A 14,730-nucleotide genomic window follows, 5' to 3' on the forward strand; every position below is an offset into this window, starting at 1 on the left:
TGATAATGTCCCTTAAAATTTTATGAGTTCCCACTTGTCAATTCTTGATCTTAGAATGCCTGACAAATAAAGAGGTTGATCCTCTCAGTTCACCATTGGACTGAGCACAGTGTCTCAATGGAGGAGCTAGATAAAGGACCCACTGAACTGAAAGGTTTTGCAGCCCCATAGGAGGAATAACAGTATGAACCAACCAGTATCCCCAGAGCTCCCAGGAAATAAACCACCAACCAAAGAGTTCACATGGAGGAACCCATGGCACCAGTTGCTTATGTAGCAGAGGATGGCCTTGTTGGACATCAATGAGAGGGAAGGTCCATGGTTCTATGAAGGCTTCATTTCCCAGTGTACGAGAATGCCAGGACAGGGAAGCTGAGTTGGTGGGTTGGTGAGTAGGAGAGGGAGGATGGGATAGGGAGTTTTCAGGCAGGGGGAGAGGATAACATTTGAAATAAATTGTCTAATAAAAAATAATAAAACATTTACCTGTCTTAAGTCTAAGTTACCTTGTTACTGTAGCTGACCTGCTTATATTCTTTTTAGTCAAGAACTGTTTAGCACTTCAGCATAAATCTGTTGGGAGATTAAGTAAAGTAGCCTTTGTTTTAGCTCCTCGGGAACTACAGGGCTCTAACTCCCAGCCAACTAGTTGAAGTTGCAGAAAGAAAAGGGGAACAGACTGAAAAGTGATTTTAGTTTTTCAGTTCTCCAAAAAGTTTCTACAAAAGTTCTCCTCCACAAAGTTCTATGACCTCACAATAATACCCTTACTCTCAATATAATTACTCCTAATGCTGTTCCTTTACTTCTAAGTTCTTCTTGAGTTCAGTTCTGCTTTAAAAAATTTTCCTTCTATTTCCTCAGCACTTATGCACCACCATTCAGACTACATGATCACATGGTAAAAAGTTCACCACAAGTGTACATCTAATGGGTTCTTAGTTACAGATGCCTGCTTGCTATCTCAGATGCAATTGACAGGTAATACTTAAAGACTGATAGAGTTATCACAGCATTTTTCATTATTAGAGAGGACTTAATATCAGTCCTATTATAAAAGAGCTTAATAATTACTAATAAAATTTTAGGAATTCTTGTAGGATCATCATTGAGAATAAGTCATCTGCTTTTCTGTATAGCATCACTACAAGACAGTGTACATCTTCATTGTTTTGCAGAGATCTGTTCAAAAGAATGGGATAATACCTAGTGATTGTTATATATATTTAATAATAACAGGAAAAGCATATTAATAGTAGGAATCTTTCCTAAATGAAATTCTCCTTTGCTTTGACTAAAGGAGCAAATACATCATGGATTTTTTTTTCTTAAATCATGGCAGAACCATCTCAGGAACATCACCTGCTAGTTTTTAGCTTCCCTTTTATGACTCCTGGCACCACTGTCACAGTAAGTTTTTATTGTCACTTGATACACCTGAAGACAGAGAACCTTAAGTACAGGTTTTCCTCCACCCAATTAACCCTTGGGATTATCTTTGAGGCATTTATTGTTGTTGTTGTTGTTTAGTCATTGATGTAGCAGTGCCCACTGTGGACTATGCTATCCTAAGACAGGTGGCCCTGTGCTCTGTAAGAATGTAGACTGAGCAAGGCAGTGAGTGGTATGCTCCATGGTCTGAATTTTATTTCTGTTTCCAGATTTTTACCTTAAGCCTTCTGTCCTGGCTTCCCTGGAGATAGTCTTTAACCTGAAGACCACACAGCAACATAGAACAAACTACAGCAGTCACATTGTTGATTTGCATAATGATCAATGCTCTGTTAGAATTATGTATGGTATATCATGGAACTGTTGGCATCTGGCATTTAATTATAATATTCTTCCTTATGTAGGCATTTCTCAATTTCTTGGTTTTCCATTATTTGTGTATGTCATAAAATACAGATCTAGTCGTGTCACATACCAAGCACAAGGGCATCTTAGTCCTACTTGTTCTGGGCTTTTGCTATAGTGGGAACAAAGAGATAACAATGGGGATGCTTCAAAGTCCAAAGCCCAGCCCTGGTGACACTATGAGAGCAGGATATTTTGCCAAAGCAAAGTGCAAATGTGTGCCCAGGATATCTTTGCTGACTTGAGCCAAACACATGGCAAAAGCAACAGACTGTCCTGAAAGCTATGGCCTTCCCTTATCCGCTTAAACTAGCATCTTCTTTTTGAGAAAACCAGAGCTATGCCTGTTTTCCTGAATTATATCTTATTAGATTTTAATTTTTATACCTTAATTTAAACCTTTTATTTTTATCTCTGAAGTAGTAAATTGAAGTTTTATGATGCAAATTGCTGTCATATTTTTGAGATCTTTAGGGACTTGTAGTGATTTTTACTGTATCAGTTCATGAGGCCAGTTCAGCTGTGCATATTCTTATTGTGCAAAATGGAACCACTCTGTAGAAGGAAGGAAAATACCAGCAAATTTAAACCCCAATATAAAGAAAATATATCTTAGGTGCTGTGAAGACAAAAAAAGGTAAAGGGGATGATGTTTGTCTTGATCTGGTCTGAAGGAAAATGAGGATTAACATACCCAGCTGGCTTTGTTGGAGTTCATGGTTTCAACACTAAAGCCAACATAATATGAGATCTCAGAATACAATGGATTTAATCTGATTTGCTGTAACTGATAGATCCTCCACAAAGAGAGGGAAGAACTTATATTCCCAAAATGAAATTCTGTGCTATCAGAGATTAGGTTTGTTGTGGACAGGCCACATAGTTCATCAAGCTTTACAGCCACTCTATGTCTTCAAGTCTGGAGGTTTGGGCTTTATCTCAAGTGTCTAGTGCAATACTTCCTTTTCCATTCCAAGTGTGTACAGCAGACAACTAAGACTTTGTGCCTTGTACCATATACAGAAAAGCTGAATTTGCTGAATTATTAGGCAAACACATTATATGATTTTTCAAATCTTGCATAGTGCCACCTAAAACATACTATCCTTAATATATTTAAGGAGAAACCTTTCAAACTTATTGAACCTATCTTTTATTATATTAAGTAATATAATACTGCTAATAATTCAAACTGCAAAAAATACCCGTTTTTAAAGCTTAATGCCTCCATTAAATTGAGTGATTTGGCTTCAGTGTGCCTCTGCTAATGTCTCAGCTATATTTTAGTGTAGTCTTCGTCCCACACAAATCATCATCGTGGAGAAATTGAAGATACCCTATTGTAGAGATCATTTTTTTTCCTTGCTAACACATTGGATAAAAGTTGTTCTGTTTTCTATGATGCTATTATCTGCTTAGTGGGACCCATCTTTGTGTTTAGATGATGTGGGTCCAATCTATACTGTTAAACTGGTCTTACACTAACTGACTTCTGTACCACTCTAGACTTCTGTTAATAAATCTCAAATTTAAATAAGATGTAAAAGGGATTTTGAGTGGGAGGGATATGCAAATTGTCACATGGTGGAAATGTGTAGAGCAGTGGTTCTAAACCTTCCTAGTTCTGTGACCCTTTAGTATAGTTATTTATATTGTGGTGGCCCCTAAGCATAAAATGTTTTTGTTGCTACTTCATTACTAAATTTGCTACCACTATCAATGAATTCTAATATGAATATCTGATATGCAGGATATCTGATTTGCAACCACTGTAAAAAAAATGTCGTTCAACCCTCAACGGGATCTCAGCACTGAAATTGAGGTCTAGGGCTTAATTTGAAGCACAGCTGAACTTGATCCACAAGAGTTACAAAAATTTCTTCTGGCCATGCAGTTCTGCTGGATTCTGCCTACCTCCAAGCTCAGCTCTATTAATGTAAACACTAAGATGAAAATATATGCCTTTGAAAGGAAGGTTTAGATCTGAAGTGTTTCATCTATTGGAATAGAGATTCTTGCAAAAATGCAAAGTTACAAGATCAGAAATAAATAAGAACTACAAGAGAGTCCATGGCAGTCTCAGACACCAGGGTATGCGTTTGTGAAATTGCCTTGATTGCTCATTTACATACATCTCTTTTGCTACTTGTGCAGCTCATTCAGATTCTAGAGCCAAGCATTCTCTCTACTCTCCAACTCCCATGATCCGTGGCTCTGAAAACTCTTTAGTTAGCTCTACCCTACCAGGTAGAACCTGAATGCCCTGGACTTTTCTAGTACTTTTGACAATTTGCAGAGTCATAATTGAACCGTTAATAATGTGGATAATACATTTTATAAGAGTTCTCAAAAGTAACAAAATCAGTAAGGTTAAGAAAATGGAAAGGGTATAGATAGATAGATAGATAGATAGATAGATAGATAGATAGATAGATAGATATGAGAGCCAGAATCAGAGAGAGAGAGAGGAGAGAGAGCGCGCTGGGATGATAGGCAGATGAGTCAATGAATTTTAGGTACCAAGAAGGCCCATAATCATTACTCTGAAAACCACACAGCTAGGAAAGCCACTTGCCATGTTAGATGTGGGTCTAAAGGTTGCTAAACACATGGAATAAATTTCACTTTGCCTCTACTCAAGCTGTCACACAATGGGCAGGATTATCTTTCTCTTCTGGCTTGTTCATTGTGTCCCCTCAAGCATTGGATGTTTCCCACCAACTCTGGGGAGAAAAGTCTACATTGTTGAGACCACCAGTTCAAATGTTACTATCATGCATAAACCTCTTAGCAGACATACATGTGCATCATGCTTAATCAAATACTCAACCAATTTGTTATGTACATGACACTTGGAATTAACCTTCAGACATATTGGAATTATGCAGTATTCTCATGACCATCCTTATGTATTCAGTCATTTTTATAGATTTGAGATTTAAATATTTTTATTATCTTCACTGTGTACGTTTCTGTGTGTGTATATACGAGTGCATATGGGTATATATGCATGTATTGCCTTAGTGTGAATATGGAAATCTGAAGACAACATGAAGAGGCTTGCTCCATTCTGCCAACATATAAGTCCTGGAATTCAAACTAAGGTTGTCAGACCTGGGAACAGAAACCCTCACTTGCCAAACCAGCCATATATAAATGTGCTAATGCTAGTTCCCCTGTACAATTTAGTCGTATTGATACTAGAGCAGCATATGAAATCCCATGCCTCACTTGACCACTAAACACCTCCAACATACACAAACCATATCATACATGTTGTGTCTCAGATGTTCTGAGGGTGGGTTCCTTTTAATATCTTAAACTGAATTTATAATTACATATTAAAAGATGGAGTGGACCTCCTGTTACATCTGAGAGGTATTCTCTTTATAAATTGACAATGAGAAATGCATTACCTCATTAGTTGATTCCTCAACCACTGTAACACTATAAGTGTCATTTCATAGACAACAAACACACACAGAGAGACACAAACGCACATACACACACCTTGTAGTTAAGATATATTTAAGATAATCAATTTAAAGTGATACTGCTTGGATTAAAATCCTAACTTCATTTGCTATTTATGAACGTTGAGGAAGTTGTTTAATTATTTCACTCAGGCTTTACTTAAGTCATATATGTAAGGCTTAGAATGATGCCTGAGACAAAAATCAAACCTCATTGTTATTAAACAAATACTTGACAAAGTTTTATTGAGTGAAGAAATTATTCACATAGATATTTAGGCAATTAAAAATTGTGTTTTTTCTATTGCCTTCATCTTATTTAAAAATTTGTTCAGTAATTGTTTATTCTCTTAAATATATCTTATTCTTGAAATGTAATTCATTCAAAAATTTGATCATCCAAATAGACTTGTTACAAACCTCTTCAATACCAGTGTCTTAGGAATGAAATTTAGTTGGTTTTGAAGGATGATAATGCCACCCCTTTTCTGGATTCAATCAAAACAAAGAAGTGGATGCAGCAACAATATATTATTAATAACTTAAATACACCTTGTATGTGGAAGTTGTATAGCAGCTAACAACTTTTTACTAAGGATTTCTAAAAAAAAAAAGAAAGAAAGAAAGAAAGAAAGAAAGAAAGAAAGACAGAGAGAGAGAGAGAGAGAGAGAGAGAGAGAGAGAGACAGAAAGAAAGAAAGAAAGAAAGAAAGAAAGAAAGAAAGAAAGAAAGAAAGAAAGAAAGAAAGAAAGGAAAGAAAGAAAGGAAAGAAAGAAAGAAGAAAGAAGGCAGACTACTATCATAGAAGAAAATAGAAATAATATGCTGAGTTTCTTTAGGAAGAAGAGGATTGCTGAATGAACTTGGATTTTTTTGTTGTTGTTTGGTTTTAACATTAATATGTATGATAAAATAAAAGTACTTTTTGTTATTTCTTAAGAGAAATGGAGAAAGGGAAAGAGGAGAAAGGATGTATATTGGGGAGTAAACTTCTATAGATTTTTGCTTTAGGCAGAGCTGAGTTTAAACAAACATATTCCATTGTCTTCATGATACAAGTTTGTTTTGCTGTTTGAAGGTTGTTTCTTTGTGTAAAGTATTGGGATGATGGTAGCTCCTCATTGGATAGCAGTAAGCACAAAGGCAACCAGTAGATTAGTCACAAACACTAATTTCTTCTCTTTGTCATATATTGAAAATTTTAATTCATTTTGTGATACTTCTAAAAAATCTTTGTGCTGATAATTAAACTATTACAGAAATATCATCTTTAAATTCTCTCACATCTTTACTTAGTAATCCAGTAGCCTTTGGTAACTGCTGCTATTAGTGAGACTATAAAACATAATCTGTTTTTGAGCTATTTAGTGTCTAATTAAACTTTACATCACAACATACACTTAGATTTTCATTCAGGCAAGTTCTCCTAAACTAACTCTCAAGTTAGTCAATAGATCCTTAAACAAAATATGTGATTACATATAAAAATTAAATATCTCCAATTATAAAAAATCTAAATAAGTTAACTTGGTATAGTGAAATATCATTCACATATGCATACATGTGTGCTCTAAAAACCAATAGTTCTCCTCTACAGAGATCATCAATTGTTAATATGTGAAAATGAATTTTAAATATTTAATTTTTCAGGTTATTAATTATGTATGTTGAAATATGCAGTGCATCTAGCTAATCATCTGGCTTTAAATTTATCCTGTCCTTAATACATGCTAAAGTATAGATGCAATTAATGTATTAGGAAGAAGCATCACATATTTTTATTATGTGAAAATCAGATGCTATTTTAAAATAGATAAAGTATAAATTTAATTTAAAGTTTCAAATAGCTAATAACCCTATTCTCAGAAATATTTATATAATCTTTGCTAGGCAAATTAATTAAATATCCTTATTCTTCAGTTTCCAGTGTGTTCCAAGAAAATTAATAAAGGCAGGCTGGCTACACACTGAAATCATATCTACCTCCAACAGTATGAGTCAATACTTCCCTTGCCTATTAACCACAGACTGCTCCTTTTATTAATATAAATATTAAGTAAAAACAGTAATTACTCTTGAAGTGCTAAGTTCAATTAAACTTTTCTGCAGAAATGGAACTGTATTATACAGCTATATATACTCTTGACATGTTATTGGTGTGATAGAGGAAATGAATTCTAAATCTAATCAAATTAACTTTGATCAAAAATTTAAAATGCCACTGATGTAGAGTTACCAAGTAATAACCATGGTTAATGAAAGACCATTAGAATTAAAACTAAAGTATAAAAATGACAGTTTGGTCAGAGGCTTACAAAGGGACAATCAATGTCACCCTGTCTTTTCAGTCTCCAGCACACAGCTACTCCAGCTATGACTCTGGCAAAAATGAGAGTGTTGATCGTGGTGCAGAGGATCTGTCACTCAACAGGGGAGATGAAGATGAAGATGAACACGATGAACATGAGGATTCGGAGAAGGTGAACGAGACAGATGGTGTGGAAGCTGAGCGGCTGAAAGCTTTCAATGTGAGTCCCCCGACATTGTGTGACTATGTTTTGACCACTTCGCACCCATGCTGTTGCTTGTTGGTCAGTGTGAATATTTTAGAACCATGTTTGTTTAATTTTCAGAAAGGATTTTAAAAGTACATCAAACACCCTTTGCCAAGCAGACACCAGAATTGCTGTGTTTTGTTTAGAATTTTAAAGCCCAATGGGTGCTGAGGACTGGAATTGTATTGTGTGAGTATGCATGTCTGCTTAGGTTGAAGGGGGCTCAGCTTAGTCCTCTGATGCTTATGCCTGTCTGTCATCAGTGATTTCCTTTGCTTTCTTAATTGTGCATGACAAAATAGTCAACTGTTTGTTCTCCTAGATGAGTCCACTGTGCACTGTGGCTATGTCTCAGTCCCTTTTATCATTAAAAGCGAATGTAATGAGTGCTCAGCTGTCCTGGTTCTACTGTTTTCTGATTTTTCCATTCTTTTCTGTCTGTCTGTCTGTCTGCTTTCCTCTCTTCCTCTCCTTCTCCCTATATTTTTCTTTCTCTTTCCCTCTCTCTGTCTATCTATATATACTTAATTCAACCATCTAGAAAATTATTAAAAGAGTGTTTGCTTAAATTTTCTGGCTTTCCATTTGCAAAGTTCTCCAGTGCATAAACCAAAAAAAAGAATTATTGTCCTCTCGGTAATCAAGAAAGGAAGCTAGGAACAGAAGAGAGCAGTCCTCCAAACCCTTCTCCTCTGTCTCCCTCTTGCCAACAGATGTTTGTCAGGCTGTTTGTAGATGAAAACTTGGACCGAATGGTCCCAATCTCTAAGCAGCCCAAAGAAAAGATCCAGGCTATCATTGACTCATGCAGGCGACAATTCCCTGAGTATCAAGAGCGTGCCAGAAAACGTATCCGTACTTACCTCAAGTCCTGCAGGCGGATGAAAAGAAGTGGTTTTGAGATGGTGAGTTATAAATTGAACACAGCCCTAGATTCCATCCAAACCCCACATGTAAACCATGACACTATTTTGTTTCCATCTTAGTGTCTTTGTTTATTTTTTCATAACGTCAGGTCAAAGGGGGTTTCATTTGCTTGTGTTTATCCCCCCTTTCTTTTTCATCTTCCCTAAGCATTTATTCTCTTTGTTTATATGATAAGGACTCTCTTGGGAGGCCAGTGCTTGCAGAACCATGTGATAACATTTCATAGACGATACAGATACAATGAGAGAAAATCAGGGAGACGCCAACTGTTACATGTCATCTGTGTTCGTTTTCTTTCTGTCACTACTGATGTGGATGTGAGGCTAATGAGTCTTAAAATGAAGGTGCAGTTGCTGCTTTTGGCATGTGAGAATGGCTATCTTATGAATGTAAGGAACTGGGCTTATCTGCTGTCCAACAAGAAGTAAGCCTTGAAAACTAAGATGGGGAATCAAAGTCCTTAGGTGGAAACTAAGCCCCTGTTGCCCTAACTCCATGTAGGCTGTGTGCCTTTCTATTCTGTTGTGATTTGTAGAAGATAAGTTTGCCTGGTATTGGCTACTTTGGGGTAGAAACTGGAAATCAAAATATTGTGAATTTCTACTGTTCTTTTATCTACATAAATCCAACAAACTTTGACAATACATACTTGATGTTTTTCACATTCCAAATGATATATGTATATGCTTACACATGTGCTAGATGTTTTATTCCTTTCAGTAGTTACTGAAGCACTAACCCAGGGCTCCGCACACTACTAGGCAAACAAATGTTTTAGCACTGTGCTACAACTCATGCTTTAAAAGTACTTAACAAACTTTCTAACCATTTTGTTTTCTCTCCTCATACCTAAAATGGCTAAATAAAAGTCTAGATCACCAGTGCTTGTGATCTGTACTGGCTACTTTAGTGTGATGGGTAGATGCTGCTTAAAGATGAGAGAGGTTTCAACATATGGCTTTATACTGTGAATTTCACAGAGGTAAAATTCTATAAAATGAATGCTTGTATTTGAAATCACACCTCTTGTCAATTTTCATATTGTCCTCCTAAGTGGAGATGGTCTTTCTATGTTGTAGAGCATATGTTGAGAGCCTGTTTGGGGGCTCTGCAGAATCTTCAGGTATCTTCAGGATTTATGTATGTTGCCTCTACTATCTGGGCTCAGCTCACCCTCAGCAAAACACCATCACCCCATTTTATAGCTCTGGGAGAATTCCTGTCTGCTAGCACATATAGTGTTTTCTAGAAACCTTTGCAAGTCATTTCCAGCACAAAAGTTTTCAAAGGACCCATAATAAAAAAATGTTATCGTATATTATGAATTTGTCATCTGAAGAAGAGTTTCCTGTGCTGCATTCCTAAAGCAAGTGCAGACCCTTTCAAATACATATGTGTTTCCTAGGACATCTATGTTAAATTCAACTAGTAAAGCGGTAGAACCACATGACCAGATTTAGATAATACAGGTAATGTATTAGTGTAAGAAAGAACAGTTGAATTGCTGGAGGAACATAAAGTAGCTTCCCTGTTATCTAATTATAATCTGCATAATAGGAGACATATAAGGTACACAGCTGATCTTATCCCAAAGACTTAACAGTTGGTATAAAATTCCAGTGGCAGGGCTGAAGAGATGGCTCAGCCCTGGCAGGCTAGGCTCACAAACAAAATTTTGCAACAAAGTATAATTTAGGCTATACTGCACATATTCTCATCTTTTAATAAAAATCAAGATAGTATCACATATCAATATTACCTTTTTCAAGTATCTGACACTACTCATCTTTCAGTGAGATTTAGAGATTTCATCCTTCAGTAAGATCTATCTTATTTTCATGGTATGTAGTTTACAGTAATCATTGTTGAAAGAAATCATCACTGAATTGTGTTTTCTAAAATTTCTCTCAGACATTACATCATTTAAAATATCACTGTTATTTTATTAATTGTATGTATTAATGTGGGTATAGATGTCTATTCACTAGACATTTCTATGATATATAGAAGATAAAGGTAAATTAATAGAAAGTAAGTTTTACAAACTAAATTTAAATATACCACAAAGAAATGATACTTAATGTTTAATATTTTTTATTATTCATTTGTTCATTTATTCGGTGTATATAATATGAATAGCACTTCAAAGTAAGAGTTATTTAAGACACATGTGATTTGTGATTACTGAGGAAACAGTATGTTTTCTAGTCATTATGATTTATTGAGATATGACCCCTTGTCTGATGTGAAGTGCTTAAATGGAAATTGGATGGTCCTTTGTAGATACATTAAAGATATAGAAAGAAATGATATTGTAACATGAGCAATTCTGCCTTTTCTGTTGCTGCACCCTCCCTAACATGTTTTCCCCCTTGGAAATGAGAAGCAGACCCTTCAATGGGCACATTTAGAGGGTCCTTTCACTTTTTTACATACTTTCCTTAATATGGAATTGTTAATAGGATTTTGTTGCTTTTTAAACTCATCCCTATTTGATAAAGTGAAAGAAATGAATGAGAAGAGAGGAGGAAGGAGTGACTGGTGCAGAGGAATTAAAACTTAACTAAATATGCCCTCTTAACTTCTAAATATAAAAGATAGCCACCGGGGTTTTAAAATTCAAAACACTAAAGCAAACTACTTTCTTCTGTTTGCGGATGATACAAAGTCACTAATTTTCAAAATGAGTATATTTTTATGTGTATCTTGTTCTAAGATGTTTCAAGTCAATGAGGAGATTAAGACATTTTAAATACATTTGTAAAAGACAATTATAAAGTTCAGACTTATTTTGTAGGAGATTTTGTACCAATCAGCAAGCTAAGTTCTACTTATTTAGGGTTCCTGATACCAGAAAACCCTGCAGGTCGACAGAAACCCAAAAACTGCTGGATTATGCGTTTCCTGTTGATTTTATGAAATTCAAACTGAGATTCTTGCTTTGTGCTTTACCACAACACATATAATTGTTGAGGATCTTGTTGCACATGTTCCTTTTCTACCACTGTCTAAATAATATCTATTCCTGTTTAACACACATGTTATTTTTGTTGTCTTTGGATTTAATAAGAGTTACCTATGTAACTGTGGCTGGCTGAACAATTATATACTTAATTGGAAACTCCAGTGCCTACACCACTGATGAGTGACTTCTATCCTGGCAGGCATTATGTGACCATAGGTCCTCAGTGAGGGTCAGAGCCTAATGAATAACTTCCCTGCCAACTATAGAATGTTGATGAACCTAACCTTGTGTGGGTCTCTTGCTGGTACCGATTGAAGCTATGGGTTCCACGGTCACGTCACATCCAGAAGATCTCTCCCACAGGATTCTCTTCCTCCTCTATCCCTTATGAGGCTGTTTCAGCCACCTATTCTCTGTTGTTCTTCTAACCTTAGCATTATTCAGAGTCAGTGAGTTTTGATTCCTTTAGTAGAAAAAAATTTGACATGCTCTGCGTAGTGTTGCTAACACATAAATTAGAATCTCTGAATAAAGATTCTTTTCTACACACTTTTCACCAAGTCATTATCACAAAACTCAAACCAGAGCATTCTGGCGGTTCCTCAGAAAACTGGGCATATACCCAGAGGATTCCCCAGCATGTAATAAGGATGCATGCTCCACTATGTTCATAGCAGCCCTATTTAAAATAGCCAGAAGCTGGAAAGAACCCAGGTATTCCTCAACAGAAGAGTGGGTGCAAAAAATGTGGTATATATACCCAATGGAGTACTATTCAACCATTAGAAACAATGAATTCATGAAATTCTTAGGCAAATGGATGGAACTGGAGAACATCATACTAAGTGAGGTAACCCAGGCTCAAAAGATCAATCATGGTATGCACTCACTAATAAGTGTATATTACCTGGAAAACTGGAATACCCAAAACATAATTCACACATCAAATGAGGTACAAGAAGAATGGAGGAGTGGCCCTGGTTCTGGAAAGACTCAGTGTAGCAGTATAAGGCAAAACCAGAACATGGAAGTGGGAAGGGGTGGGTGGGAGAATAGGAGGAGGGAAGGGGGCTTATGTGACTTTCAGGGAGTGGGGGACCAGAAAAGGGAAAATCATTTGAAATGTAAATAAAAAATATTTCGAATGAAAAAAATAATAAATATAAAAAAGAAATAGAAGCATTAAAATCAGAAATAGAATCTTTAAGGAAAAATGAATCTAATAATTTTAATACACTGTCCAATCATTATTCTCAGAGGTCTATAAAAACTTGTTGAGTTACGCAGCCATTAAATCAAACCTTGGAAAAATATTGTGTGTTAAATTGTTATTGATTTTCCTGTGTGGCTTTGACCCTTAAGTTACTTTAGCAGCTGCTTTTGAGAACAAGTGTTGGTTGTTCCAGTAAATGAATCCATTTCTCTGAAGGACTAGGCCCTTAAATTCAGTAAGAGCAGTAACAGAAACTGATTAAAGCAACCCTTTCTAAAAAAGACAGGGTTGATTCTTACGAGGGTCCCCTGTTTACTATATAGTACAATGTCTCTCTTTCATTTCTTAGATTTGCAGAGGCCTTTATCAACTGCCTGTTCATGTTTACATGTATTTCTGTAAGACGTGAATAAAAATGTTTAGAAGAAATATAGTAAAAGGAGATTTTTAATGTTATGTATCCTTCTATCCTTAATTTTGTTATTATACTAATATAGTCTAAGTAGCTTACATATCTGAATTCAATAACCTCAACTTCTTGAAAAATTTTATACCTGATTGTTTATGAAAAATTTTATACCTGATTGCTTATGAAAAATATTATACCTGATTATATATGAGACTAATTTTTCTTATAGAAATGTCTAATTTAAGTTTTTAGTAAAGTGTTACTGAGAATATTATCTACTGAGTTGCTAAGTAGGCATTATAAAAGATCTTACTTTAAAAGTCTCTTAGAGCAATAATTCTCAACCTATGCTTTGTGACCCCTGTGGTGTCAAACAACAATTTCATAAGGCTGTCCTAAGACCATCAGAAAACACATATTTTACATCACAATTCATAACAGTAACAGAATTACTGTTATGAAGTAGCAAGAAAGAAATCTTATGGTTGGGGGCCACCACAACATGAGCAGCTGTATTATAGGGTCTCAGCATGAGGAAGGTTGAGAACAAGTGTTGTGGAGTTTAATGCTGGAGGAATTATTTCTGAAGGAAGAGTTTCCGCCTTAGTCCTCACCACCAGGGTTCTTAGCTTTATTGCCTTTATTTTCCTGTCACACTGTCAGGAAGTCTGACCCGAATCTCAACAGCATCTCCACTGTCCTTGAGTCTGTCTCTTTATGTTTGTCCATAGTAGTTATCATACCTACTTTTTAGGCAGAAAGTGAGGTAGCAATTTTTAAAAGGTAAGAAAAATGTGACTCTAGAACCACCAGAAAATAATCCCTTTATGTTAAAAAAAAAAAAAAGTGGGTTTTGAGCAGTGACTTGTATACTGCTCTGCTGATTGTCACATGTCACACAAAGTAAAAGCCCTTCTTTCCAGTTACCTGGTTCCATGTCAAAGAGCACAGTGGCATCTCCTATTAAGTACTTATTTACGTGACAAACACTGTTCCCTGTCCTCCCTTGACAGAGCCCCTTGCCCCATTCTCCTCCCCTTCTCCTCAGAAAGGGTTACCCCTCAGGTTATCCCCCAACCCCGGAGATTAAGCACATCCTCTCCCACTGAGGCCAGACAAGGCAGGCCTATGCAGTTTATAGAGATGTGCCAAAGGTTAGGGAAATGTCTGAGTATGAGAAGGCCTACTGTCACAAGCCTGAAGACATGAAATTGATCCCTAGAACACATATAACAAGTTAGATGTGGAGACATACATCTAATCCCAAAATTGGACAGCCAGATGACTGTTGAGGACAGGAGACACAACTGGAAATGTTTGACCCATCTGG

General features: G+C 36.0%; 1 protein-coding gene across 5 annotated transcripts in view; it reads left to right on the top strand.

The window, feature by feature from the left end:
* The window catches only part of Nol4 (nucleolar protein 4), a 351,736-nt gene that overhangs the window by 262,461 nt on the left and 74,545 nt on the right, over positions 1–14,730 (top strand). For 3 of the 5 annotated variants that reach the window (XM_052155475.1, XM_052155477.1, XM_052155478.1), the window contains one exon: positions 7,680–7,859. In XM_052155475.1, coding sequence (XP_052011435.1) covers positions 7,680–7,859 — 180 coding nt within the window. Of the gene's footprint in view, positions 1–7,679; positions 7,860–8,599; positions 8,792–14,730 lie in introns of all 5 variants that reach the window. The other 2 variants (XM_052155473.1, XM_052155474.1) reach the window with 1 other exon arrangement.

Source organism: Apodemus sylvaticus, chromosome 13 (assembly GCF_947179515.1).
Source record: "Apodemus sylvaticus chromosome 13, mApoSyl1.1, whole genome shotgun sequence".
Lineage (NCBI taxonomy): Eukaryota > Metazoa > Chordata > Mammalia > Rodentia > Muridae > Apodemus > Apodemus sylvaticus.